The sequence below is a fragment of the Athene cunicularia genome (assembly GCF_003259725.1).
Source record: "Athene cunicularia isolate RWA chromosome 7 unlocalized genomic scaffold, athCun1 chr7_part1, whole genome shotgun sequence".
In the NCBI taxonomy this organism is placed as follows: Eukaryota; Metazoa; Chordata; class Aves; order Strigiformes; family Strigidae; genus Athene; species Athene cunicularia.
Window position 1 is genome coordinate 11,883,867 of NW_020799107.1, and position 24,538 is coordinate 11,908,404.

The following is a 24,538-nucleotide window of genomic DNA, read 5'->3' on the forward strand; positions in this document are numbered from 1 at the left end:
TACAGGGTGTGCCGTTCTCCTGTCCCCAGCTCTGTGTGCTCCCATCCCCATACAGTCTTTCCCCAACTTCCCCGAAATAAAGCAGGTCCCACTCCAACCGGCATGCTGCCCCAATCTCTGTAGGAGCACCCACAGTGAGCCTGATGCTTCCAGAAATTGCCATTTTCTCACAGCTAGCACCAAGCCCTGACTTATGTTGGTTTTTTTCTTTCCTTAGGGTGCAAAGGGGAACATGGGTGAGCCAGGCTCCCCTGGGCTGAAGGGACGACAGGTGAGTTGTGGAAAGTCCCCCCACCTGCTACAGCCATCAGTGCTGCCCGTGCATTAACTGGGGCTGCAGCACTGCTGTGCTCAAGCTAACTCTCCATGTCTTCTTCCCTTAAGGGTGACCCAGGTATCGAAGGTCCGATCGGATACCCTGGTCCCAAGGTAAGAACCCTGTAGCTGGTGATTGAGCTCTTCACATTCGTTGATTTTTGGTGAAGCAGGGGGAGCACTGCTTCTCCCTCTCCACCTGGTTGTTTACCATACAAGACCCCGGCACGCCGGTACCTCTGCTTCTGCTGATCCCCGGGCACTAACACAGCATTTTTCATATTTTCTTTTTGTCTAGGGTGTCCCAGGGCTGAAAGGCGAGAAGGTGAGAAGGAAGAGACTAAATGACTCTCTGGGCACTTGGCAAGGGACACACACCTTTCTGTTGGAAAGAGGGAGAGTTTAGCTGTAATGGGGAGAATAACAACCCTATTAATATGTAATTGACGACATGGAGGTGGGTGGGGATTTCCAGGGGCATCCCAAAGACTGTCTCCTTCAGGCATTGCTCATGATCTTGGGAAGTGTTGATGTTTTCACTGAGCTAAATGGGTGGGAGTGAGGTAGGCAGGCCAGCTGACTCCTGTTCTCTTCTCCCCCCAGGGCGAGATTGGATCCGATGGACGGAGGGTAAGAAAGGACATTTTCTAGCTTGCATGTTGTTCCAGCTACCAACCCTTGAGCGTGTCAACAGATCACTGATCCATCTTTTTTCCCCTTGATGCCAGGGTGCCGCTGGTTTGGCAGGCAGGAATGGCACCGATGGACAGAAGGTAACGCCACTTGGGAGCACCTTGTAATGTCACTGCTGCTGTTTCATTTCTTTACCTACCCTTGTCTCCACAGGCTGTTTTGCTTCTCCCATCCCACACACTAGCTATTTGTTCTGACTGAGGTTTCTATGAACTTATTTGCAATTATTCTGCATGTCCTGTAGAAATACGTGAGGTAGCTGGAGATGGATTAATTCAGGTCACAGAAGTGCTATCACTTCATCAGCAAGCTCTCTGCAGGAATTCGGTGTGTAACCCGGGCTGTGCTGCTGCAGGAGGTGATATGGCCAGATCATCTGGGTGTAGATATCTTGGGTATTAGTGACCCCTACAGGACATGTACACAGAAAATTTTGCAGAAATTAGGTTTTCAAGGCAGTTCGTCGTAGATTTAATCTGGGATTTAATCTCTAAAATACTGCTTGTTCTTAAGACTAAAGCCCTAAAGCTAGGTTCAAGTACCTTGTAACAAAGTCCCTGAAATCCTCTGTCCCCTCTGTAGTAAGTGTAGAGGGCTACAACCTCCCTTAGATCTGCATGCCATGCAGATGTGCCACAGCAGGATAGTCAGATTATTTCAGATGGCTTTGTCTGCTGTCCAGCACATGTTGGTTTTGCTCTGCACTTCCTCGTATACTCAACCAAGTACATCTGTGAGATAATACCAATTCTTCCCACTACTAAAAAGCCACTGACGCTCTAAAACATAAAAGTCCTTCAGTCACCGCTGCTCTTTAGCCAGGGCGAGCTGTTTAAGTGCTGCTGGCAAAGCTGTTTCATGGCGCAGGGCAAGGTGGTCACTGCCTCAGGTTCCTGTGAACCTGAGCTGCTCTGACACAAGATGCACAATGGAGGACCATGGGCGTGAGTGATGACCAAATCCAGCCTCAGTGAAAGGACGCGTCCATCAACCAGGTCATGTGTGTGGGATTAATGTGCTTGAATTCCTACCAACACCTGTGCTACCACTTGGGGTGTTTCAACTACTTTCTCCTCCTCTGTTTGACCCTGCACACCACACTCCTGTTTAAAGGAAGACACTATTTATTCTTTAACTGATGGCAGGTATGGTCAGTGAATGATGTTAAAAATTAGTAACTGTTAACAGGAAAGCTGTATTTTCTCTTCAGACACCTACAGCTTCTGTGTCTTCTTTTGAATGCTATCTCTCTAGGGCAAGCTGGGGAGAATTGGACCACCAGGCTGCAAGGGAGACCCTGGTGACAAGGTAGGAATGCTTCCTCTTTCACCAGGCACATCAGATTTATCACCCCAACTTTAGCTGCTGAATGAGCTGCACATGCAGAGAGATATGGCCAACAAGAGGTTACTGGCCCATTTTCCAACCAATTGCATGATCTGATCCCAAGTCTGGGATCCCCAGAATGGGGAGCACAGCCTGAATATTTTGTGCCTTCTTTCCATGGGCAAGTAATCTGGGATCCCACAGTGTCCCTTCCCTCCACATAGAGAGGAGGAGCTGCTCCTTTCATCAACACTAGCAACAAGCAGAAACTATTTTAGTCTCTAGAGCAACTCTCTAAGCCAGTTGGTTTGTTCTGCAGGGAAAGTGTGTATTGTTGCCACTGCAAAATGTATGGTCCCTTGTCCTTTCCCTCCTTAGGGCCCTGATGGCTACCCAGGAGATGCAGGAGACCAAGGTGAAAGAGGAGATGAAGGCATAAAGGTACAAGTACTCTGAACAGTGGGCAGAGTGTGGGCAGAGGCCACCAGTGGGGTCAGCTAAACACCATTGCCTATGTTTCCTCTTAAATCTTTCGCTACTCATGGACCCCTTAGGCTCTGTCTGCCTGGGGACTGGATCCCATCACCAAACACAGGAGCTGAGGGAAGAGCCTTGCTGGCCCTGCTCCTCGGGCTCCTCATGGCACGTGACAGTGGTGCACAGCCACATGCTGATGGCACAGGCAATGAGCATTTCTCTCTGTTTCAGGGAGATCCTGGTCGGCCTGGTCGCAGTGGACCCCTAGGACCTCCAGGAGAAAAAGGAAGCCCGGTAGGTTCATGCAGTGTTCAGATGTCTCCAGTGTCATACTGGGGTCTGCTCCACAAGGAACCAGAGTAGTATCAACGTGGGCAGCTGCACCACAAAGATGACTGTTTGCCAAGGAATCCTGGTGATTTTGCAAATTAGCCCACCAGTGCAGAGAAAGCACAAGCACCTGGGTGTTCAAGTGAGCTCTTCTGCCATGTGTGTCCCCACCAGTATAGTGGTAAACATCATGTGGGCAACAGGAGAGGGGACTGAACAACATCCCTGAAGCTGCCCAGAGCAAAATGAGAATGGGTCTCGAGCATCTGTCCAGAGCAGAGCAAAGCAGGCAACATAGACTTAGAAGGATTTACCTTTCTAGCTGATACATTGCACTGCATCTTTCATTCTCTTCCCATCTTCTCCTGAGTAGAAAGGCCCTGTTTGGCCATGGTTTCCCCTGCCAGAGTCTCATGACTTCCTCAGTGTTTGTGGCAGTGCCACTGTTTGCAGGCTGGTTTTATTCATGTGAGTAAACTTTAACAATTAACTGATCAGAGATCTATCACAGGCTTTACCCACTGCACTCAACCTTATAGCCCAGGGTTTGCTATGCTGATGGCCAGTTACTTCAGATATAGTGGAAGAGGCTGAAATAGCCCTCCCGCTTTGGGCAGGGCTGAACAGATACTGTAAGGAAGAGTTGATGAGCTTTTGCACTGGTTGACGGAGGAAGGGTGACAGAGCATCACACTGCTCCAAGGCTGGAGCCTGTGCACATAGCTTTGACATGTAGGCATGGTGGGTGTGTGGAAGCATAGGCTGTATGCTCATGCACATGTCTGCTAAAGGGTGGACTGCTTGACACAGGACAAGAGCTCTGTGTGTGTGACCTTGACCTCTCTTCTGACAAATTGTATTTCTTTTTCTTCTCCAAGGGACTTCCAGGCAACCCTGGACCTCAAGGGCCTCCTGGAAGTAAGGGAAGAAAAGGTGAAACGGGACCTCCTGGACCCAAAGGAGAGCCTGTAAGTGTCTGAATGGAGCCTGATGGAGTTTCATGGATGAGCTCTGAGAAACTGCCCCATTCAGCCCGCCTGCCCTGCCTTCTGCATCCCAAAAGATGTGTAGATGCTGATCTCCTTGTCTCCCTGAACTTCACAGAGCAGTACTTCCATAATCCTAAACCTGATAACCATTTCACCTTAGAGAAGCATCCTGTATTCCCACATAACCACAAATGCCTCTGCCCAGAGACACTTTGCCTGTACTCTGGCAAGTTTCCCAAACCTCTGGCTTCTCACAGGAGCTCACGGAGTTCTGGTGGATGTTACAGTAAAGTGCTCTGAACAGGGCAGCATCAAATCACAGCTGTGTCACAACATCAATGGTACCATGCAGACCCAAGCTAATGTGATGGGGCACTGCAAAATTTGGGGAGTGGGTTGAAGATGATGTTCCCTGGCAGAATACAGCATCGTGGCTCCACCGGCACCAGGAGGCCAGAGCCCAGCTAGCTTGCATCCTTGTATGAGATCTGGTGGGGAAAGCAATGCCGGATAAGCTGGAAGTAAAGCAGTCTTTAACCCTGAGGGAATGAACTACAAGTGTTTGTGGTCACTGCGGTGACCACTCTCCTGAAAGAATAGTCTGGCTATAGCTTCCCAAAAGCCTAAGGCAAGACCCCCCACGCAGTGCCAGCATGGGCATCCCTGTTCCCTTGCTGCCAAGCACGTGCTCGCTAAGGGGACAAGGAGATGTCTCAGGCCAAGAGGGAGAAGGCAGAACAGCCAGGAGTCACTATTTAGGTAGCATCCATCTTTGCATCCCATTTACGTGACTTTCTGTGTCTACCAAGGGTCGACGTGGAGATCCAGGGACAAAAGGCAGCAAAGGTACTCCTGGAGCCAAAGGAGAAAGAGTGAGTAAAACAACTGTCCAGACCATTGGGAGTGAGCCCCAGATGCACAGGACCAGTACATGATGCGTTACTGCCCAGCCACACAGCATCCATCGCCAGAGCTGGGAATTGCAGATCCCAGTGGGCTCTGCATGTGTGCTCTGCTCCTGCTGTGCCCTGGTGGCAGCAGGTACAACCTCCTCTTCCAGGGCTTGATCCAGAGCAGGGGTAAAGGGTAGAAAAGCTCAGAGATAAGAGAAATGTTCAGAGTGCAATCTGCCCTGACACTGTGTTTTTTAGCCAAGAAACACTAGATTTAAGAATGGCAGCATGCCTCCTCACTCTAAGGAGTGCTGCCATGCACACAAACAGCATTGGAGACATCCCTGACCAGAAATATCTTTACCCACTTTACAGGGAGATCCTGGTACAGAGGGTCCTCGTGGCCTGCCCGGTGAGGTTGGAAGCAAAGGAGCAAGGGTAAGCACAGAGCAGGGGCTGGTGACAGCCAGGAGTGAAGGAGAGCACTGCTGCTATCCAGGGGCAGCTCACCTGGCTTTCCTTCTCATGCACACCTGCCTGAACCTGCTTCTGTATGTTCTTTCTTCTTGATTTGCTTTGCAGGGAGACCAAGGACTACCAGGACCCCGAGGCCCTTCAGGTGCTGTAGGAGAGCCAGGGAAGATAGTAAGTCACTCTGGGGCATCTGTGTGACTGTGTCCTCCCTCTGCAGTGAGAGCTTGCCCCACTGACATAAGCTGGCTTCACCTTCCCTCCTGAGGGCAGCCTGCTTGACTTTTTCTCAGGGATGCTCAAAAATTAGCCCAGAGGCCCCTTGCTACCCCTTTCTGGGACAAGGAGAAATTGCAGGAGCCAGGAGTCCCTGGCTTCTCCATCAATCTCGGTCCCAGGTGTTCCTGTGACAATGTGAAAGGGATCATGTCAGAGTGGGTCATGGAGCAAGGAAAGATGGGGCTCCCTGGGTACCCATTTGTCCTGGGTCTGTGGTTAGTCCAGCATCCCACTGTGGCAGTAGTGCTGTGACATCCGTGTGGCTCCATGGAATGTGGGAACCCCCATGCTGAATCAGTCACTGTCACAATAACCTTGTCTGGAGGGGAGATGATCTCGCAGAATCATCTCAAAAGCTGGTTTCTCCAGCATGGTCACCTGTGTGGCCAGGCAGCTGCAGGGACCATCCTCACCCACTTCCCCCACTCCCCAACACTATCCTGCAGGGATCACGTGGGGACCCTGGTGACTTGGGCCCAAGAGGTGACGCTGGACCACCAGGACCAAAGGTAAAGTACATGAATGCAACTCTGCACCTGAAAGTGTATTTTGATGTCCTTTTTTTTTTTTTAATTATTAAAAAAAAAAAGGCAGTTTCCACTGCAGAAATTTGCATGCCTTAGAAATAGAATGGCTTAAACCTGAGCCTTCCTATTGGGCAGAGATATAGGTCTTGCTCTGGCCAAGGCAGCTCTGATTGCACTCTTCACCCTGCACAAATTCAGGGGTGTCCCTGGCATGTGATGTCCCCAGGACCCTGCAAAGCCTTGCTCTGCACAGCTGTTCCCAGTGTTTCAGGGCCAGCTGCAGAAGTCACAGCTCCTGGGGATGTCTCACCCTGAGAGAAGAAGAAAACAGCTCAGGCTGTCACTGGTATCACCAGAAAGGCCTGGTTTGGTTTCTGATGGGTCTTTTTTTTTTTTTTTTTTTTTTTTTTTTTTTTCCTACTAAAGGGTGACAGAGGCAGACCTGGCTTTAGCTATCCTGGACCCAGAGGACCGCAGGTACGTATGCCTCATCCAGCACAGATGTACATGCTTCAAGGAAGCCTGTTTCTGTAGAGGTTGCTGTTGGAGCTGAGCAGCCTGGGAGAAGAGGGAAAGAGGAATTAAAATTATCAGGGTCACAGAAACACGGAGCCTGCAAAGGGAGTGATGAGGGTTGAACACTGGGACTGAGCCAAGCCACAGCTCCATCAGCCTTGTGACAGAGGTGCTGGGGACCCCAGCCTCAATGGTGGTGATGGGGAGGTGGCTGCACCCACCACCCCAACCTGAAGCTATACCTGCTGTTCAGCTTTCTGCCCCTCAATGCAAATTTCAGATGTATGTGTGCGCGGTGTGGAGTTGGTACCGCTCAGGTGCTGACCTCTCCCTTCTCTCCCTTTGCAGGGTGACAAGGGTGAGAAGGGTCAACCAGGACCCAAGGTGAGTGTATTTGTCTCTAGCACCTGTTTTTTGTACCGACTGAAATGCTGAATAGTTGTCACCCAACCCTATGGGTGCATGGCCAAGGAGCCTGTCCTGCTGGCAGCTGCCCTGACTATTCCCTGAAGCTGTGGAGCCTGGGTGTATCTCCCAAGCCCATCTCCTTTTGAAGCCATCTGAAATATGCTCTGCAAAACTTCTTTATTCTTAGTTAATGCCTATGTAAACATTTCTTGTTTGCTCTGCACTGAGCAGATGGTTTAGAGGGTGCTCTCCCAGGCACACATGTGCTTTTGACGGGCTTGTAGCAGCAGTCCCTCTGCCTGAGCACATCCAGATGTGCTCCATGCCAGATCTGTTTCTCCTTCCTTTGAGCAGGGAGTAAGAGGTGAACCTGGGCCAAAAGGAGTGCAAGGGACCAAAGGACAGAAGGGGGAACCGGTAAGCAGTCTTCCCATACTGTCTCTGGGGTTAGCATCCCCTTGCCACAGGGATTCCCCTGCCAGGTGTTCTGGGGATGGTGCTGCCCATTGTCCTGCCTGCTCTGTGTCCCCAAGCTTCACTGGGGCAGGCTGGTGATCATGCTTAGCAGGGATGCAGCTGATGAGGGGATCAGGAGGAGCCCCAAACACCAGCAGCTGCATCACCAACCTTGCCAGGGAAATACTTGACCCTTCTCTGTTTCTTCCCCAGGGTGATCCTGGCCCAGGAGGGGAGCCTGGACTCCGTGGTCCAACTGGTGAAACAGGTCTTGAGGTATAGTACCATGCCATTGTGTCTGAGCAGATGCTTTAGCTCCCTCCTCTCCTCCCCACTTCTCCTTGATGCTCTAAAGCCCATCAGACCCCAGCTGGTCTCCCCACAACAGGATTTGCTGGAGGGGACACCAGCTGCCAGACGTGTCTGCTGGATCCCTGCGAGGCTTTCCTACCCTTCCTGTGGCGACCTCTGCAAAAAGCCACGTTTTTGATGGCTCTGGCATCTAGTTCCCAAAAAGGGAACTCATGGGAAAACTGCCTGAAATCCCTGTGCTCTTCTTATAGGGGACCCCCGGCCCACCAGGAGATCCTGGCCTGACTGTAAGTAGCACTGCTCTGCAGCCCCTGGTGCTCTTCTTCCAGGGGAAACCATGGCTTTACTGTGCACAGCCAGAGAATGAAACAGGGCATCAGGTCCTGTTGCTGCCCAGCAGATCTGGTCTGTGACTTCCCGTGGGAGCCGAGGAAAGAGGAGAGGGGGCCAGCTGGGTGGGAACGGAAAGGGAAACCTTTCCCTTAGGGAGAATGGATGTTGTGTGAGGGGAGGGAGGGAGGCATTCACCCTGCACCCTTTTGCTGGCAGGACTGCGACGTGATGACCTACGTGCGAGAGACGTGCGGATGCTGTGGTGAGCAGACCATCACCTCTCCCCTGGGCAGGGGAATGATCACTCAAGGGGTGGGGAAAGGGGGTCACCAGAGACTGCCTCCTTCTTCAGGAACTCCTTTGAGGGAGCTCTGCCCCGTGAGCTGCCCTTTGCATTGAGCTGCTGGCACGATGGGGTCTTTGCCTCTCTGCACAGAGCTGCACCCTGCAGAGGAGACTCCATGGGTCCTTTCCTGCTCATCTTGGTCCCAGCCCACCAGGACCAGTGTGGTAGTACTGCAGGGGCAGCCTGGCTTACCTCCCAAAATTTAACTCTGCCATTGCAGGAGCTGTAATACAGAGTTGCATGGTCCAGATGATAGGATAGAGTGTATTACACAGCAAGAGTAAAAAGGTTTCTTTCAATATACATCATCAGAAATATGCATCTAAAATCCTCCCTATGTTGCCAGCTGCAGGCAGCACCACAAACACTGTGGATGCTTGATGTGATGCTAACTGTCTCCATGTTCCCGTAGATGATCTCTTCTGCCCTGGTGGCTCTTGTTCCCACCATCACTGACCTTCGTGTTTTCCTCCTTCTGTTCCTCTCCCCAGACTGTGAGAAGCGCTGCGGTGCCCTGGACATCATGTTTGTCATAGATAGCTCGGAGAGTATTGGCTACACCAACTTCACCCTGGAGAAAAATTTTGTTGTCAACGTGGTCAGCCGGCTGGGCTCTATTGCCAAGGACCCCAAGTCACAGACAGGTCTGGACTGTGTGAGGACAGAGCAGGGCATGGGGAAAATAAAAGGGTCTTGGATCCCTCCAGCTTCCACATTTGTAGCTGCCCTAGGCTACAATCCATCTGTCCAGCATTTTCACAGAAGTTTCTGCTTTTCCCCCTTCCCATCTTTGCAGGGCAAAAGGGCAGCTCTTTGCTGACACAAAAGTTGGCTGACTTTCACTAAGGACAGAAAGCCAAGTAATGTCACACTTCATTGGCAGGTGCCCGTGTTGGGGTGGTGCAGTACAGTCACGAAGGGACCTTCGAAGCCATCAAGCTTGATGATGAGCGCATTGATTCACTGTCAAGCTTCAAAGAAGCAGTAAAACGCCTGGAGTGGATCGCTGGAGGCACCTGGACACCATCTGCCCTTCAGTTTGCCTACAACAAGCTCATCAAGGAAAGCAAGCGAGAGAAAGCCCAAGTGTTTGCTGTGGTGATCACAGACGGGCGCTATGACCCCCGGGATGATGACAAAAACCTAGGGGCTCTTTGCGGTAGAGATGTGGTTGTCAACACCATTGGCATTGGAGACATGTTTGATCAGCCAGAACAGAGCGAGACCCTGGTCTCCATTGCCTGCAATGAACCCCAGCGAGTCCAGAAGATGAGGCTCTTCTCAGACCTGGTGGCGGAGGAATTTATTGACAAGATGGAGGATGTGCTCTGCCCAGGTCTGTACCTGTCCTTGCACAGTTCTTACTGAAACTGGAGTGTTCACCCCAAGGGTTTGAGGTGGGGGGCACATATGGTGCATTACAACGAATAGCTCATAAGCTGCATCATTCATGGTGGGGGTTGACCTTTATGTAGCCCTGGGTAAACAGTCCTTCCTCAGATATGGGCCAGCCTTTTGGGGCAGTCTTTTGGAGTCTTTTCTCCCTTGCCACCCTGACTGTGCAAGCCGTGAAGGGGGATGGCAGCACATCACTCAGTTTTCCTTGTTTTTTTTTTCTTCCAGATCCACAGATTGTCTGTCCTGAGCTGCCCTGTCAGACAGGTAAACATTACAAGTAGCTTCATGCCATCTGCACAAAGTGGTAGGTCTGGGGGAGAGTGCACAAAGCTCAGGAGTGGGAGAAACCCTGTTCATTCCCTTTGGATGGCAGGTGTTTGGTAAATAGTGTTATTTTACATGAGGAGAGGCTCAAGGGTTTCATCTTCTGCTCCTTTCCTGTATCTCTGGGTTCTCTGCACAGGTAGGTACAAGTGAACTGTATTAGTGCACCAGCATGGCTCAGCCCTGATATTTCTTCCTGTCCCAATTCCTGGGAGCTGCCAGGTTTTGACCTCTGAACTCAGCAATTAATTTCTCACTTGTTCCGTGTCTCTATAATACATCAAGTTGAAACCCCCTTGCTAAACCATCCCACCCATGTGACCTTTGAAATTCAGGGCCCAACCTGCAGCACTGGGCAGGATGCTCCTTGGGAGTGACAAGGGCAGAGCAGGGGGCAGGGACTGTTTTTGGAAAATGACACTATAGTGGACCCAAAGCTTTGGCTTTTCTAACGCTGGCTGTACTTAATTAACAATTAACTCAAGGTGTTGTATTAAAGGAAAAAAGGCTCTAAGGATCCTCTGGTATAAAAGAGATGGCTGCTGCTCGCTGCAGGTCGATCACATTTTGCTTGTTAAGGGGCAGATCTGAAACCTGAATTACTCAAGGTTCCATCTGTCTGAGTCTCTGTGCCTGCTTAAAAACAGTAGATGCACTATTTGCTGATATACACAAGGCTTATAGGGGAAAAAGTTTTGCCAGTTCTTGCAACTTTTATCTCTACTCTTGCCATTAATGTTTTTGTGAAAGTCCTCAGATTCAACTCAGTATTGAACAGAATCTCAAAGTTCATTTTCAAAGAAGTCCCTTTATTTCCATACAAAGCAAAGGAAAACTGGTCCCAGGATGCTCAGAAATCTGAAGACAGAAAAGCTGTAATTATTCTCATCTAAAATCTCTTACAAATATTTAGAGTATTTGCACTGGCCAAGCAGAGAGTGTAATGTCCAACCGTGATGCTGAGCTATCCACATAGGCTCCTCTGCAATGTCCTGTGAGAAGCTTTGACCTGGCGGATCCGTGCACAAGGAGGCAACTTCCCCATGACACACTGGTGACTACTTAGGTCTCTTCAAAGCTTTTGGTCTTTGCAGCTTTCCTGTTTCTGATGAACACTGCAGGAGACTGACCCAAGCAGTGGCGCACTCATGTTCTCCTAGGCTTGGGCCATCAAAGCCCTCCAAAGCAAGGCGAAGTTGGCAGTCCTTTACCTGTAGTGCACTTGGGTGTTTCTTTTCCTGATGCAAGGTGAGAACAGTTTTCTGGTACTTGACAGGCCTGGGAACAAGAACAGAAATGGCTTGAGGAGCTATCTGAGGGGATTCCGTCTTGGGTGAATCCCTCAAGCCATGTCACAGGCAGGCCAGGTCAAGTGCAGGCCCTGCACCTGCACCCCAGAGGACATGGGAGGTGGAGTGATGTGACTGGGTAGGTCTGTGCCACCTGTGAAAGTGGCAGTACACCCATCTCAGCATGGGCAAAAGTTGTCCTGGTGTGCAGGGATGGATCTGTGCTGGGCCCAGTAGACCAAGTTCTAAGTGGTATCCAGGGATTCAGGGGCCTTTAGGCAAAGCACCTTCCACCCACTGCACTGGATGGTCCATGATGCGTTGCTGCCATCATTTAGAAGGATTTGCAATGATAATACTGCCCTAGTGGCAAGGGAACATGTTGGATAGGATGTAATGTGAAGTGTTTGACAGCCTCAGGCTTCTCTGCTCAGTGCTCAGCTTCCTCTGGTTCTTCAAGAACATCTCAAGAGTTGGTGCTAATTCACATGCAGACCCTTTGGATGGAGGCAGTTCCCTTTGCAGGGTATGTGCGGGAGCTTCATGCACATTCAGTGTGTGTGTCCAGACGTAGACAGGCCAGACCGGTTCAGATCAGGGAAGCAGCTACACCCAGGGCTGTTCTTGGTACCATGACTGTCAGAGTTGCAGTCCTGGCGCTTCAAGGAGCAAATCAATTTCTCATGTCAGGTGGCCGAGCTCCAGACTGGGTATTGTCAGAGGAACACAGAGAGTGACAGGTATTACATACACCCTGGCTTCCTCCCTGCTGCCTTGGAGATCCAGGCACATCACCACTTAAGGTCACATCTGCAGCTGAAGGTGTGCTGCCTCAGTGCTTTGCCTAAGGAAATCCAGGTTTTCCTGGTTTCAGGGCAGACCCTTGTCTCCCTCTCCCTGTTACCACGCATCGATTACTGTGGTGCTAACAGGCTGCTGGAGTGTTAAATGCTGAGCAAATATGAACTGACTACTTGCTTCAATAGAAACCGCATGATGCTCTGCGCGGCTCTCTTTAACCCACGCAAAAGGCTTTGCTTTGAGCTTTGGGATGTTATCTGCAACCAGGTGGAGATGGAGGCTCTCAGGGTCCTGACTAGCCTGTGCTCCACACAGGAGCATTGCACACTGCAGGGCAGTGACTCTAGCCAGAGCGTAGCAGGGTGAGTGCCAGACAAGTTCACATAATGCTGTCCCTTAGATGTCTTTCTGACTGCACAGCATCATGTGCATAGTTTGCACATAGCAGAGTTCAAGGCTAGATACATGATGGCTGAATCCCATATGCAGAAATAAGTCTGACCTTGTGGCAGTCTTCCTGAGCACAGCTGTGCTGGATGAGTGGGAAGGAACTGGGCAGTTAAGGTTTCATGTAACTTTCTGAGGTCTCTTGGTTGATGTGTGAGTAATTTCAGTACAAATCCCATGATTCCTCAGACATAAATGTGGCAGAAAGATTTAAAATCTAGCTTTGGTCTTTGCTTCTCTGTCCTCGTTAGCTCTGTTCTTTGCTGGTACAGTGCACATAGGAGAGCCAGGTAGCTATCAGAGACACAGCCATTGCTAGCAAGCCCTGAAAATATTCTTTTGACGCTCACTTGCAGATGACAGGAACCCTGGGAACGTAAACCCACTTATTTTCCGCCCCATGGAAGAGGGAATCAACATAGAATTCCCCAGCACCATACAATCGATCGCCCAGTTCCTAAACGCCACGCGGGAAACCCAGGACCCCAGCATGTACACCCAGCTGGTGGCCACTTTGGCCTTTACCGCCGAAAAAGCCAAGTTTGCCACTGGAAATGAGCGGCAAGAGTGGATGGACTTGTTCATTGACACCTTCAAAATGGTGCACAGCGAGATTGTGGGGGACCCAGAAACCGTGCTAGGGCTTTGCTGACATCTCTGTTGGAGATCATATGTAGCAGGTGGAGGCAGAGGTTGAGTGGAGGTGATAATCACATTCCCTTGAGTGCCTGTTTGGCAGAGGGGACAGGTACATTGGTAGGTGCTTTTAGTTTAGGAGAAACAGGCAGTGAAGTGGCTTGGTTGTGCTCAGTCAGGGATGGGACTCAAGAGGCAGATGTCTTGGGCTGGGCTGGCTGATGAGCACAGCAGCTTTCTCCAGTGATGTCAAGAGATGTTCTTGCTTTGCCCGCTGCTTTCCTGCAGATGAGCTGTGTTGCCTCAGTCTCTGAGCCAGCCATGCTGCTCCCCTCCCGCGCTCCTACTGCCCTGGCAGGCTAGCATGCCCTGGCGCTCAGCCACACTCCAGCACTGGGCCCCACCAAGGAGGCTGCTGGGATGCATGTGGCTGAGGGCCAGAGCAAGCTCTCATTTGCAGAGAGCCTAACGATGCACTTTTTTTCCCATGCCTTCCTACATATATATTTGCTGACTGCCCCGAAGCATCTTCTGCATCCGCTCACTGGTTTTCCGTGAGGGTCTCTTCAGGTCTTGCAAACCATTTGTGTGGCAAGACTGGCAAGGCAAGATGTATCCCCTCTCGCCGCAGCGAGTGCCTCTGTACAACCATTCAATGGGCTGTTGGGGATACTGAAGGGAAGAAGCAAGTAGTACAGGGGAGGAGGCATCCTCAAGAGCACCAAAACCTGGGGAGTGCTTCTCTGAGAAGCTGTATGAGCTCCCTCTGCCTTTTTCTTTGCTTGTACGTTTGTGTTCTTCTGTCTTAATTAGCAGCATGTACCTGTTCATATCCAGGAGATAGAGGTTATGGTAGGGCCAGGCAGTTCAAAGCAAAAATCCATGACTGTGCAGTCAAACCTCTGTGATGTATTACGTGAGCTATTTAAAAGCAAATATTTAAACCTGATGTAGTATAGCCCATTCAATCCATATCCAGTGCTGGTTTGGTTCAGAGAGACTACAGAGCCACCACTTGCTCTGCAGGTACGTGTGTTTTCATGAGTGATGTTTCCATGAGCTCAGCTGCCCCTGGTTTTCACCAAAAGTCAGGCAGATGACTGCCATTCCTGCCTCCAGAATAACTACTGCTTTCTCAAGCCGTAAGAGAAAATGGCATTTTGTGTGCAGACACAAGAGTGGAAGTGTTTACTACCAGTAAGTGAATTTTGCAGCCTCTCTGACATGGTGTTATTGCAATAAAGTATACTGAGCAAATGTCATATTTAATGGGCAGAAAGGAGATGTATGGTCTTCAGAAATGCTGTTGGGCTGTAATGTTTCCAGATGTGCAAGGTGGAGCCAGCTGCTGAGCTCAGGCATGGGAATTGGAACGAGGAACTTGCCCACTTTGAACTTACTGCAGTGTTTTCTCTCAGCTTTTCTTCAACATCTGGGGCTTGCCCCTCTAGGCTAGAAGCCATCCGGCAATGGGCACACAGGGGAGGTGTTTGTGTCACTCAGCACATGAGCAGATCAGACACACTGCACAAAAATAGTTCTTCTCTCAAGGTTTCAGCACTTTTTGGTCCCAGTCTATAGGGATAGGTTGTTGAGAGAACTCTGCTGTTGGCATGTAATAGAGGGAAAAGAGTTCAGAGAGCTTTACGTGTTGTGCTCCACAGTTTAGGTGAAGGCAAAAGGATCAGCCTGTATCTGAGTCCATAGGCTAATGTCTGTTTGTAATCCACATATTCTGGATAGTCTGTGCAAAGCCAATCTCCCTACTCTGTTTTGATTTTTACCCCCGAATTAGCGTGTGACTTTGCCTGTTGGGATCCAAGGAAAAGGACTGAACTCAGAGTAGTTAAGCTGCTTCAGCCATGATGCTAGAGGAAAAGCTCCAAAAAAACACTGATTTGAAGAGCACAACTCAGGGCTGGGACATCTTGCTGAACAAGATGAGGATTTGGCAAGAATTCAGCAAGTGGGAGTTAATTTCATTTCCTTTTGAAATATTTCCTAGCAATTCAGTACAACATTGGAAACAAAGTTTTTACCTCTCAAAAACCTTCAACTCCCTTGGGGGGTGTGGAGGGTGTGAGGGGGATGGGGGGTGGACAGAAGAAAGAAAATGTCTCTTTGCCTGAGCAGTATTTGCCTTGGTCCTTATTAGACAGAAGCAAATTGGTGTAGTCATGTTTTGCTAAAATAATTATGGCTAATCCCTCTGATAAAACCAGATAGATTTAATCACAGCAGTGGTTCCTTCAGTGAAGTTCTTGGGCAGAGGAAGGACACAGATAAGGGAAGGGACAGTCCACACCTTCCCAGAGGCACAGGAAGTGTTGTGAAAGGGGAAAGCGCCAGAAAGGGGGTCCCCATTTCACTGTTGCTTTCATCTCCACTGTCAGAATTGTGAAAGAGTAGAAGAAATACAAGTTACTCAGGTTTTAGAAGAAGTAGGAACATGATGTGTATGGGTGGGGTTACTCTGCACATGCACGTAATTAGATTGGTTGCTAATGGCAGGAAAATCGATGTTATTTCTGCATTTTGGGCTTGCCTCTGTTAGACATCCTCATCTGTGTCCTAGCACATGGTATGCAGTGTGATGAGCTACGGGCATTCATGCCTTACTGTAAGCCGCATGAGAAGGACCAGTGTGCCAACTAAAAGCATGACATGAAGACTTTAGTGGACCTAATTCATGGTGGTGCCTCTGAGAACTTATCTCCCAGTTAAGGACTAGAATCTAGAATGTAGTTACTTGCGGCAGGAAAGGGCGCTTGGGTCCTCAGGCTCTCAGAAATGGGAACAAGCTGAACCAAAGCATGACAGACCCAAGGTTTTTCTCCGCTGCTTGCATCTATGTTATGTTCACGTGGGATGACTCATATGTAAAGGCATTTTATCACACAGCTCGAAGGTAGTGCCCTCCAGCCATGAGGGCTGAGCAACGAGTGTCTCTGGGGAGTGCTCCTGCAGTAGAGTCTGCCTGGAGAGCGTTACATTCTTGCTGAAGCTTCATGGAGTGATGCTGCTCTCAGCCCCGGTCTGCTTAACTAGGAGTTCTTAAGGCTCGCTCCGAGTCATGTGGGAGATGAGTGGATCTTGTTTGTCATCTCAAGAAACATGACTACACGTAGACAATGGGGGAGACAGACTGGTAACACTTATCCAACACAATACGCAGGCCTCGCTCCCACCCGCTCATTTTCACCTGCTTTTGCAGACCCCCTGCTTAGATTTCAGACTGTGTGGTTGCAAAGGGCATGCCTGTCTGCCTTCCTTTCCCCCTCCATGACTGCTCAGAGCATGTGAGGACCAGAGGCGCAGGTGCTGCCAAGGCAAAGTATCCTTGTGGAGCAGCACCTGCATACCAGGAACTGCAGCATCAATGTACCTTTAGACAACATTTCTCAAGGAAGGTTGAGCAGAGGTGAGTATGTATCTTTATTGCTTTAAAGGAGTGGAGTATCGCAGTTGAATTTGGAAATGCGATATTCAAAAAGCTTGTGAGGGAAGGAGCATCACTTAGAGATTAGTTTCTACTGCAGTCAGAACTAGCATTGCAGAAGCCTGTTGTTCACAGTAAGACAACGTACAGTAAGCACCATTCAAGGCATGCCATCATTGTAAATATGTTTTACAGTGTGGGCTAAGGAGAAATGCAAGGCTCCAAGGTCAGGGAATAGGATAGAGAAACAACCACAGACTTGTCCAGCAAATTGGGTTAAGCCACAAGTACCAGCAGAAGTTCCTGCATCAGGTTTGTTTTATGAATGAAAGTGATGCCAAATGATCTGTGAGCTCAGTGACATGCACCATCAGAGCTTCTGCTACACTACCTTGTGCTGTTGGATTCATGCTGGACACTGTCTCTCTAGTCTCAAGAATGCATTTATCTACTTTGCTTAAAATATAACTGCACTATTTGCCAAATGTTGACCACACACATAGTGCTCATGTACTGAACAGTGATTCATTTGTTGCTCAGCTCATACAAGGAATTAGACCCATTCAGCACCCCACCATGCTTCATCCAGCAACTTTGTCAGGTTGGATTTGCCCGTAGTATGGAAAGTCAACCTCATGTGATACTCCTATTCCAAAAGTTACCTCTCATTGCCAGAAATGGATGCTCAAACTGGGGTTGCTCTGGAATCTCCTATTCCTTGCCAGTCATGCAGCACAACATGACATCAGCTCCAGGACTTCACCCTTTTGAGATTCAGTCTTAGAGCCACAGAATTGCTTGGCAATAATATATATATATATATATATATATACATATATATATATATATATGGCCACTGCCCTTCTGCCAACTCAGGGGGTGGTACATCACAAATCAATATTGCTGTTGCAGTTGTATTCCTGATTAGTGCTTTCAGCAGAGGAGGAAGCTCAAGAAGAAAATTCAGTAGTGTAGTATTGGAAGTGTTTCTCAGAGAAGCGGTGCACACGGAGGAACGCCAAATGCAATACGCTAACTACTGCAAAGGGACAAAATAATGGTCCCTAACTAACAGCCGATTCAAAGGATAGCTATTTTTGTCTCCTTTGTTTTCTCATTTACTGTGTATATTCATCTGCTGACATGCTCGCTTTGTGGACAGGTGCTGTTCTGAGTGACTGAAAAACAGTGTCCCGCTGTGTTTCACTCAAATATTGGTCTTTAATATATTATAAAAGCTGCTTTACTATGAACAGGTTCACTGACAAGCATAGTCTTGTTTTACAATCTAATGACTCAACCTTTATAAGCTCTTCAAGAATTAGTGATTGCTAATTAAACTAGTCTGGGTGAGAGGTATGAAAACAGCTTTCATCCTACAAATCTGTGTGTGAAACTAAACCACTCTCCAAAAGTAACAAAGAGGTGTGCAGACACTGCCTGCCATTAGTCTCTGGGTATTCCTCTTACAGATAAGATCTGGGAACTGCTATAAGAAGGTGGATGTAATTCTGGGACTGAAATGCACAGACCTGTCTCATTTCATGGAGGTCTGTCGTAGGCCCAGAATTAACATTTATTAAGACCTAGTACCAGGGGCTGAGGGCACCAGAAGCAAAGTTCCCACATTACCAGCTGCAAAGACAGGCTTTGGCATCAGAGTGGAGCTGGTCCTTCTTTGGACAAAGCTGCATGGAGGCAACTCCAGCCCAAACTGCCCAAGGCAAGCCCCAACCTTATCCTGTAGGTTTTCTTATGCTCCCAAATCTTGTCGTCTTCTTTCTCCTGCAGAGCTCGCAGTGGCCCAGTGCACGCAGCGCCCTGTTGATGTTGTTTTCTTGCTTGATGGCTCTGAAAGGATTGGGGAGCAGAATTTCCACAGAGCCCACCACTTTGTGGAGGATGTGGCCCGACAGCTCACGTTGGCCAGGACCAACAGTGACAACATGAATGCCCGGATTGCGCTGCTGCAGTACGGCAGTGAGAGGGACCAGGATGTGGTCTTCCCACTGACCTACAACCTGACGGAAATTTCCAATGCCTTGGCACAGATCAAGTATCTGGACTCATCCTCCAACATCGGGTCAGCCATCATACATGCCATCAACAACATCGTGCTTAGCCCGGGAGATGGGCAGCGACTCGCCCGTCGCAATGCTGAGCTCTCCTTTGTCTTTATCACTGACGGCATCACAGGAAGCAAGAACCTCGAGGAGGCCATCAACTCCATGAAGAAGCAAGATGTCATGCCCACAGTAGTGGCTCTCGGGAGTGATGTAGACATGGACGTCCTGCTGAAGCTTGGCCTCGGGGACCGGGCGGCCATCTTCCGGGAGAAGGACTATGACAGCCTCTCCCAGCCCAGCTTCTTCGACAGGTTCATTAGGTGGATATGTTAAAGGGAGTGCACATGGCCTCCTTTCACCAGTATACACACCCCTGATACTACCTGTTTTATTTTCTTCCCTCTGTATGGTTGCTAGCAACTCTGAGCTGGCCCAGAACAGATGCCTTCTGGGTCCTCCTTTCTAACCAAAATTCAGAGCTCTTTTTTGATTTTCATGATGAGAAGTCGTGTATGTTACATGTATGGTGCTAATTAAAACCAAGATTGAAGCAGGATACAGAGCCATATGACATACTTCTGTAAAGCTTTACACACACAAAGACAAGACGTGTACATACTGTAATCCTAGGAGGGCTTATCAGAGAAGTGAGAAACCTTTGTAACAGGACAAATGATCATCTCTAGTTTTCAAAAACTCTCAATATCCCTCAGTATCCTGTGAGCTTTACAGTTGTGACATCTCCCGTTCTTTAGCAAACCGTTCTCCAGATTATCTCATGTTTTTTGTTCTCTCAGTACTTCTGCCCTGAGAGGACCCAGGGAGTTTGTGACACATCACATGCTGCTTGAAATGGTCAGCAACTTGCTTGCCTTTGCATGGCCCTCAGTGGCTTGCTCCTCTTTCCCATGAGCAACAGGATGGTGAGAGGTTTTGCTGCCTTCTGCAGTTGTCTGCAGATGCTCCTTCTGGGGCTCTTATCTATTCTAAATTTCACAGATCATGTTTAAGATCTTTATTTTCCTGTGGGCCATATCTCCCTTGCTTCCTTCTGCCATTCCAACTTGCATCAGAACCTGTTCATTTATTACTGCACCCAAAATCCTGTCTGAGAGGAGCAGCATGCCTCCCAACATCTCAAAATACTGGGCAGCCACCAGAGCTGTCATCCCAATGTGCTCAAAGTAACCATGGTGCCTTCTTCCCACCGGTATCTGCTGAGCAATGCCCAGATTTGAACTTGAATTGTGCTACCTGCAAAATAAACAAATTCTTTTCACCCTATCCTGCAAAAGCCTCTTTATTCTGTAGTTATTATTTTTAATGAGCAGTTGATTTCTTTTGGTGCTAAGCTGGTAAATCCAGATAAGTTTGTCTTCTGCCTCTCCCCGCAAGTACTGGAGCACAAAGCTGGGCGACCCTGCAGCACAGGGGTCACTGCTGAGGGCCTGAAGGACCACAGGATGCTGATGGGGCTCCTCCAGCCCTCCCCACTGTCTCCAACAGTACCCTTGCAGACCTGTTCCTCTGTCCCCACACCCTTCCAGTGCCCATCCAGACCATGATCTCACAGCACAACAAAGACCTTGTCTTCATTCCTCACCTGCTTCATGTTCCTCACCTGTGCATGGGTGAGGAGAGCTGAGGTGCCTCTCTTTGAGAGGGCTGTGCCTTTCTCCACAATGAAGGTGACATTGCACCTGAGTCGGGCTTGACCCGTGCTTTCTTCAGCCCCTCTTGCATCCAACACTTGGGTGTCTCAGGCCAGGACAATGGGGCATTTCTGTAAGGTGGAACCCTCCAAGGACAGGGGTATTTCTGTAAGGTGGTGGAGGCGGGATGGGGAGAGGCCAGGCAGGGCTTGGGTTGTCCATAGGGTCCCCTGGGTCACAGGGTGCAGAAGAGACAGCAGTGCAGATGCAGGGAAGGGCATGGTGGTGGGGAGCTGTGGCCATGTGTGATGCAGCATGACTGCCCTGTTTTCCCTCTTTCAGAAAGGAGAGCTGTCGGGGAGCTTTAAGGGTCACAGGACAAAACACAACTGCATCCAGAGAGGAGCTGCAGGAGTGAAATCCCACTGCCCCAGCACACATATATGCACAGCCAGCAGTGCAACAAGGATGAACAAAGCTGTGCTGGCAGTAATCTGGGTGAAATGGCCTGCACCCCTTCTTTCGGAGATTCCCTCTGCCAGAGTGAGCTGCTTGTGGTTGTGCCACTGGGTCCAGTAGCCAGTCACACCATCTGGCAGCAAAGCCTTCTTGATAATGGGCCTGGGAAGGCTCCTCTTGAGCCATGACAGTGGGCAAACCAAAAATAAAACACCAGCAAAAGCAGCTCCATGTTAAAATTTTTGCGGTGAAAGCACTGCCAGACTTTTTACCTTACCTAGCAAGCATGCTGCAGTGACATGGCCATGGCTCAGGGACTGCAAAAAGAGAGCTCACTACTTTTTCCTATCAATTATTCCTGTGGTGTGGAGGATGACAACCCATACACCTCAGCAAGGGGAAAGTTATGGCATTCCTTGGTCAGGCCCCCTGCTACACCTGGTATAGCTCATGTGAAATGTAAGGACTTCTATGGGTGGTGGGATCCACATCAGCAGCCAGCTTCATTTCACAGGAAAAAACACACAGACACCAGCAGACTGCAAACCAGCATTTGATACTCCCCACATGGCTACCTGCAGCCTCGAGGATGACTTTCAGTGGGCTCTTCTGAAAGATAGAGGACGGAGCTGCTGCCCGTCATCTTACAGTAATTCCAGGTCAAAGAATTTACAAGCTAAAACCAAGAAAATCATTCAGCAGGCAAAAAACTGCTCTAAGAGAAAGGGGAAAGGAGCGGAGCAACATGCAGATGGTTCCCATGGGGCATTCTTCGTGTTTCATCGTTTCACCATCATGTGGATTGGAGATGTCCTCTTCAGTCAGAGTCGGAACTGCTGCTTGAGCTGCTGGAGTGCTGGAGGAGATAAAAACAGCTTTAGGATAGCACAGAAACAACCCTCTTGTTAGTGATCCTGTGGTGGGCACCTGTTCCCATGCCCATCTGCATCCAGGCCGAGCGTGCAGCAGTGATGGCTGCAGACCCACCTCTCCCCATGTGCCTTGGCACGCCAGCAAACGGTGTGCCCTTAGGTTTGCACGCGGGCTGGATTGCAAGCCAGTAATAAGCTAATGTCAAGGCCCCCAGGGAGGCCATGCAGAGAGAGTCAGCACAGCACCACAGCCTCCGTCAGCAAATGCCAGCCAGGTTATCCTGACTTGAAGATAAAATAGTTACTAATAACATCACCACAATGTTTATTGCAGTGCTGTTACAAACTGCTTTTTAGTTTGGAGCCATTGTTTTTCTGCTTGGAGAATATAATTGCAGGCATATCATGAGAGAGCTGGGATTTTTATCATTATTTTACAAGGGTGTTCAGGCCAATTAAGCAAAATCCAGAAGGGTCCTGCTGTCTGCCAGCAAGGGCAAATGTCAAGGCAGTTCACGTTCCAACCATTAAACATCAAGAGGAGCTGATGGTTTGCTTTGTTTGGGAAATGTTCCTACCTCCAATGGTGGAATTGGGGTCTTATTTATTCACTCAGACCTACTCCAGATGATGCCTGTCCCTGGAAGGGCATTTCCTGCAGCATCTCCTTTTGCATCTCTTCCATTGCTTTACCTTTTTTTGTTTGTTTGTTTTTTCTTTTTGTGTTTTTTTTAAGAGGGAAGTAAACTGCTCCTCTGCTGCAGGACACAAAGACATGACTCACTCTTGAGTGAGCAGGACAAAGTCCTGGGATTTAATATAGCGGCATGGTGCACCCTGTGTTGTGTCACCCTTCTGAATAGCTTCAAGGAATTTCACGGATGATGTCTCAAGAGACTCACGTGAAATGACTCATGATTGCCTATTTATTAACCAAATGGGAGTATCCACATCTAAAAAAAAGCCACTGAGATCTTGACAGCCCACTCCAGCCACCCAAGGGTGGAAGCAGGGAGCCCCAGCTGCCCAGGGTGGATGCTGTGGCATGCAAGAGGGAATGGGAAGGACACAGTAGAGATTTGGAAGAGTCCACTGCTGCCCCACTCTTACCTTGCCTCCATGGTGCTTGGAGTGCTTCTTCTTGTGCTTCTTATGGTGCTTCTGATGGCACTCAGGGCGGCATGGTGTACACCCTGGATGGGGCTGCCCATGGGGATGATGCCCTGGATGGGGCTGCCCATGGGGATGATGTCCTGGTGGGGGGTACCCATGGGGATGCTGCCCTGGTGGGTAGGGACCAGGTGGAGAGGGGCCACAGGGATAGCCACCTGGGGGTCCCGGAGGACAGGTCCCAGGGGCACCAGGTGTCACTGCAGGGTAGCCAGGGTAGGGACTTGCTGGAGTGTTGGGACCAGGGTATCCTGGAGGGGCAGGTGGGCAAATTTGCACTTGTGGTGGGGGCACTCCTCCAGGTGTGCCTAGGAAGAAGAGGAGGGCTGTTAGCAAGCACAGTTAGGCTCTCCCCAGGCAGGCAATGCAGGGAACTGGTGTATCCATGCACCCAAAGGACCCTTCCCAGACTACCCCCTCCTCACAAACTATGCCTCACTCCCCTTTGGTAAGCAGATAATTCCCCCAGGTGACTGTGGTGATTGCACTGAGCCCCTCTCTGAACTCCAATGGCTGTGCGGTACCTGCAGCCCTGCCCAGCCTCATGGCTGCTCACCTGGGTTGGGGTTCCACATTTTCCACAGTCCTTGAACTGCAAAGGAAGGACAGGCATCGTCAGAGCTCCCTCACAGCACCTCCTGTCACGGGGACGTCATCACCCTGACAGCAGCCAGGACCCAGCTCCTCTGCCCTGGGCACAGAGACCGTGCTTGCTTCCCCAGGAGTGCCATTCCCCCACAGATCCCAACAGCAGCCCCATACTTTTGGGTGACACTGCTGACCCCAAAAGTGATTGTTCCTACCTCTGTGCACCCCCAAAGCCCAAGCATGTAGTTTCTATTGTTAATGGAGATAATAAACCAACTCCAGCTGAACCTGGAACATGCCCAGCCCATGTCCTCGTAGACCGTAAGGGACCAGGGACACCATGTCTTCGTGTAGTGCCAGCCCTGGGGACAGTGCACCCTGACTCACGGGTGCCCATGCTCCCACTGCCCCCAGGCTCCCAGGCTGTCCTGCACCCTGCCAGGCTCTGCTGCCTCGGAGAGACGCTTTCACTCACCAAATCTGCAGAAAAGGTCCCAGCAGAGGTGATGTCAGCAGCACCCCTGATCACTGTCAGCACAGCTCCCCAGGGTTGGCGGGCACCCGCTAAATACCAGGGCCCTGCCCGGGTGAGGAGGGGTGCGGTGGGCAGGAGTGACACCACCAAGCTGTGGAACCAGCCACACCGCTCCCTGTGCCACGGCCGTCACCATGGACACATGGGAAATGTCAACACACCGCTCCCAGCCGGCACAAAGGTCCCAGAGG

General features: G+C 49.9%; 2 protein-coding genes across 3 annotated transcripts in view; one reads left to right on the plus strand and one right to left on the minus strand.

Annotated features, from left to right (window-relative positions):
* COL6A2 (collagen type VI alpha 2 chain) overlaps positions 1-20,353 on the plus strand; it is a 28,716-nt gene extending 8,363 nt beyond the window's left edge. The window contains exons 6-28 of one of the 2 annotated variants that reach the window (XM_026852741.1): positions 218-271; positions 385-429; positions 614-640; positions 919-945; positions 1,044-1,088; positions 2,263-2,316; positions 2,713-2,775; positions 3,043-3,105; positions 4,020-4,109; positions 4,940-5,002; positions 5,399-5,461; positions 5,606-5,668; positions 6,220-6,282; positions 6,727-6,777; positions 7,165-7,200; positions 7,579-7,641; positions 7,894-7,956; positions 8,244-8,279; positions 8,542-8,587; positions 9,163-9,315; positions 9,555-10,007; positions 10,295-10,333; positions 18,797-20,353. In XM_026852741.1, coding sequence (XP_026708542.1) covers positions 218-271; positions 385-429; positions 614-640; positions 919-945; positions 1,044-1,088; positions 2,263-2,316; positions 2,713-2,775; positions 3,043-3,105; positions 4,020-4,109; positions 4,940-5,002; positions 5,399-5,461; positions 5,606-5,668; positions 6,220-6,282; positions 6,727-6,777; positions 7,165-7,200; positions 7,579-7,641; positions 7,894-7,956; positions 8,244-8,279; positions 8,542-8,587; positions 9,163-9,315; positions 9,555-10,007; positions 10,295-10,333; positions 18,797-19,404 — 2,268 coding nt within the window. In that variant the 3' untranslated portion in view covers positions 19,405-20,353. Of the gene's footprint in view, positions 1-217; positions 272-384; positions 430-613; positions 641-918; positions 946-1,043; positions 1,089-2,262; positions 2,317-2,712; positions 2,776-3,042; positions 3,106-4,019; positions 4,110-4,939; positions 5,003-5,398; positions 5,462-5,605; positions 5,669-6,219; positions 6,283-6,726; positions 6,778-7,164; positions 7,201-7,578; positions 7,642-7,893; positions 7,957-8,243; positions 8,280-8,541; positions 8,588-9,162; positions 9,316-9,554; positions 10,008-10,294; positions 10,334-13,286; positions 15,612-18,796 lie in introns of those variants that run through there. The other variant, XM_026852743.1, reaches the window with a different exon arrangement.
* Positions 20,354-21,232: 879 nt separating this feature from the next.
* LOC113482259 (basic proline-rich protein-like) lies at positions 21,233-24,397 on the minus strand. Its single transcript, XM_026852744.1, has 4 exons — positions 24,288-24,397; positions 23,781-23,816; positions 23,165-23,532; positions 21,233-22,038 (listed from the first exon to the last, which is right to left on the minus strand). The coding sequence occupies exons 2-4, from the start codon at positions 23,797-23,799 to the stop codon at positions 22,000-22,002; spliced, it is 426 nt and encodes a 141-aa protein (XP_026708545.1). The 5' UTR covers positions 23,800-23,816; positions 24,288-24,397; the 3' UTR covers positions 21,233-21,999.
* Between the last annotated feature and the right edge of the window lie 141 nt (positions 24,398-24,538).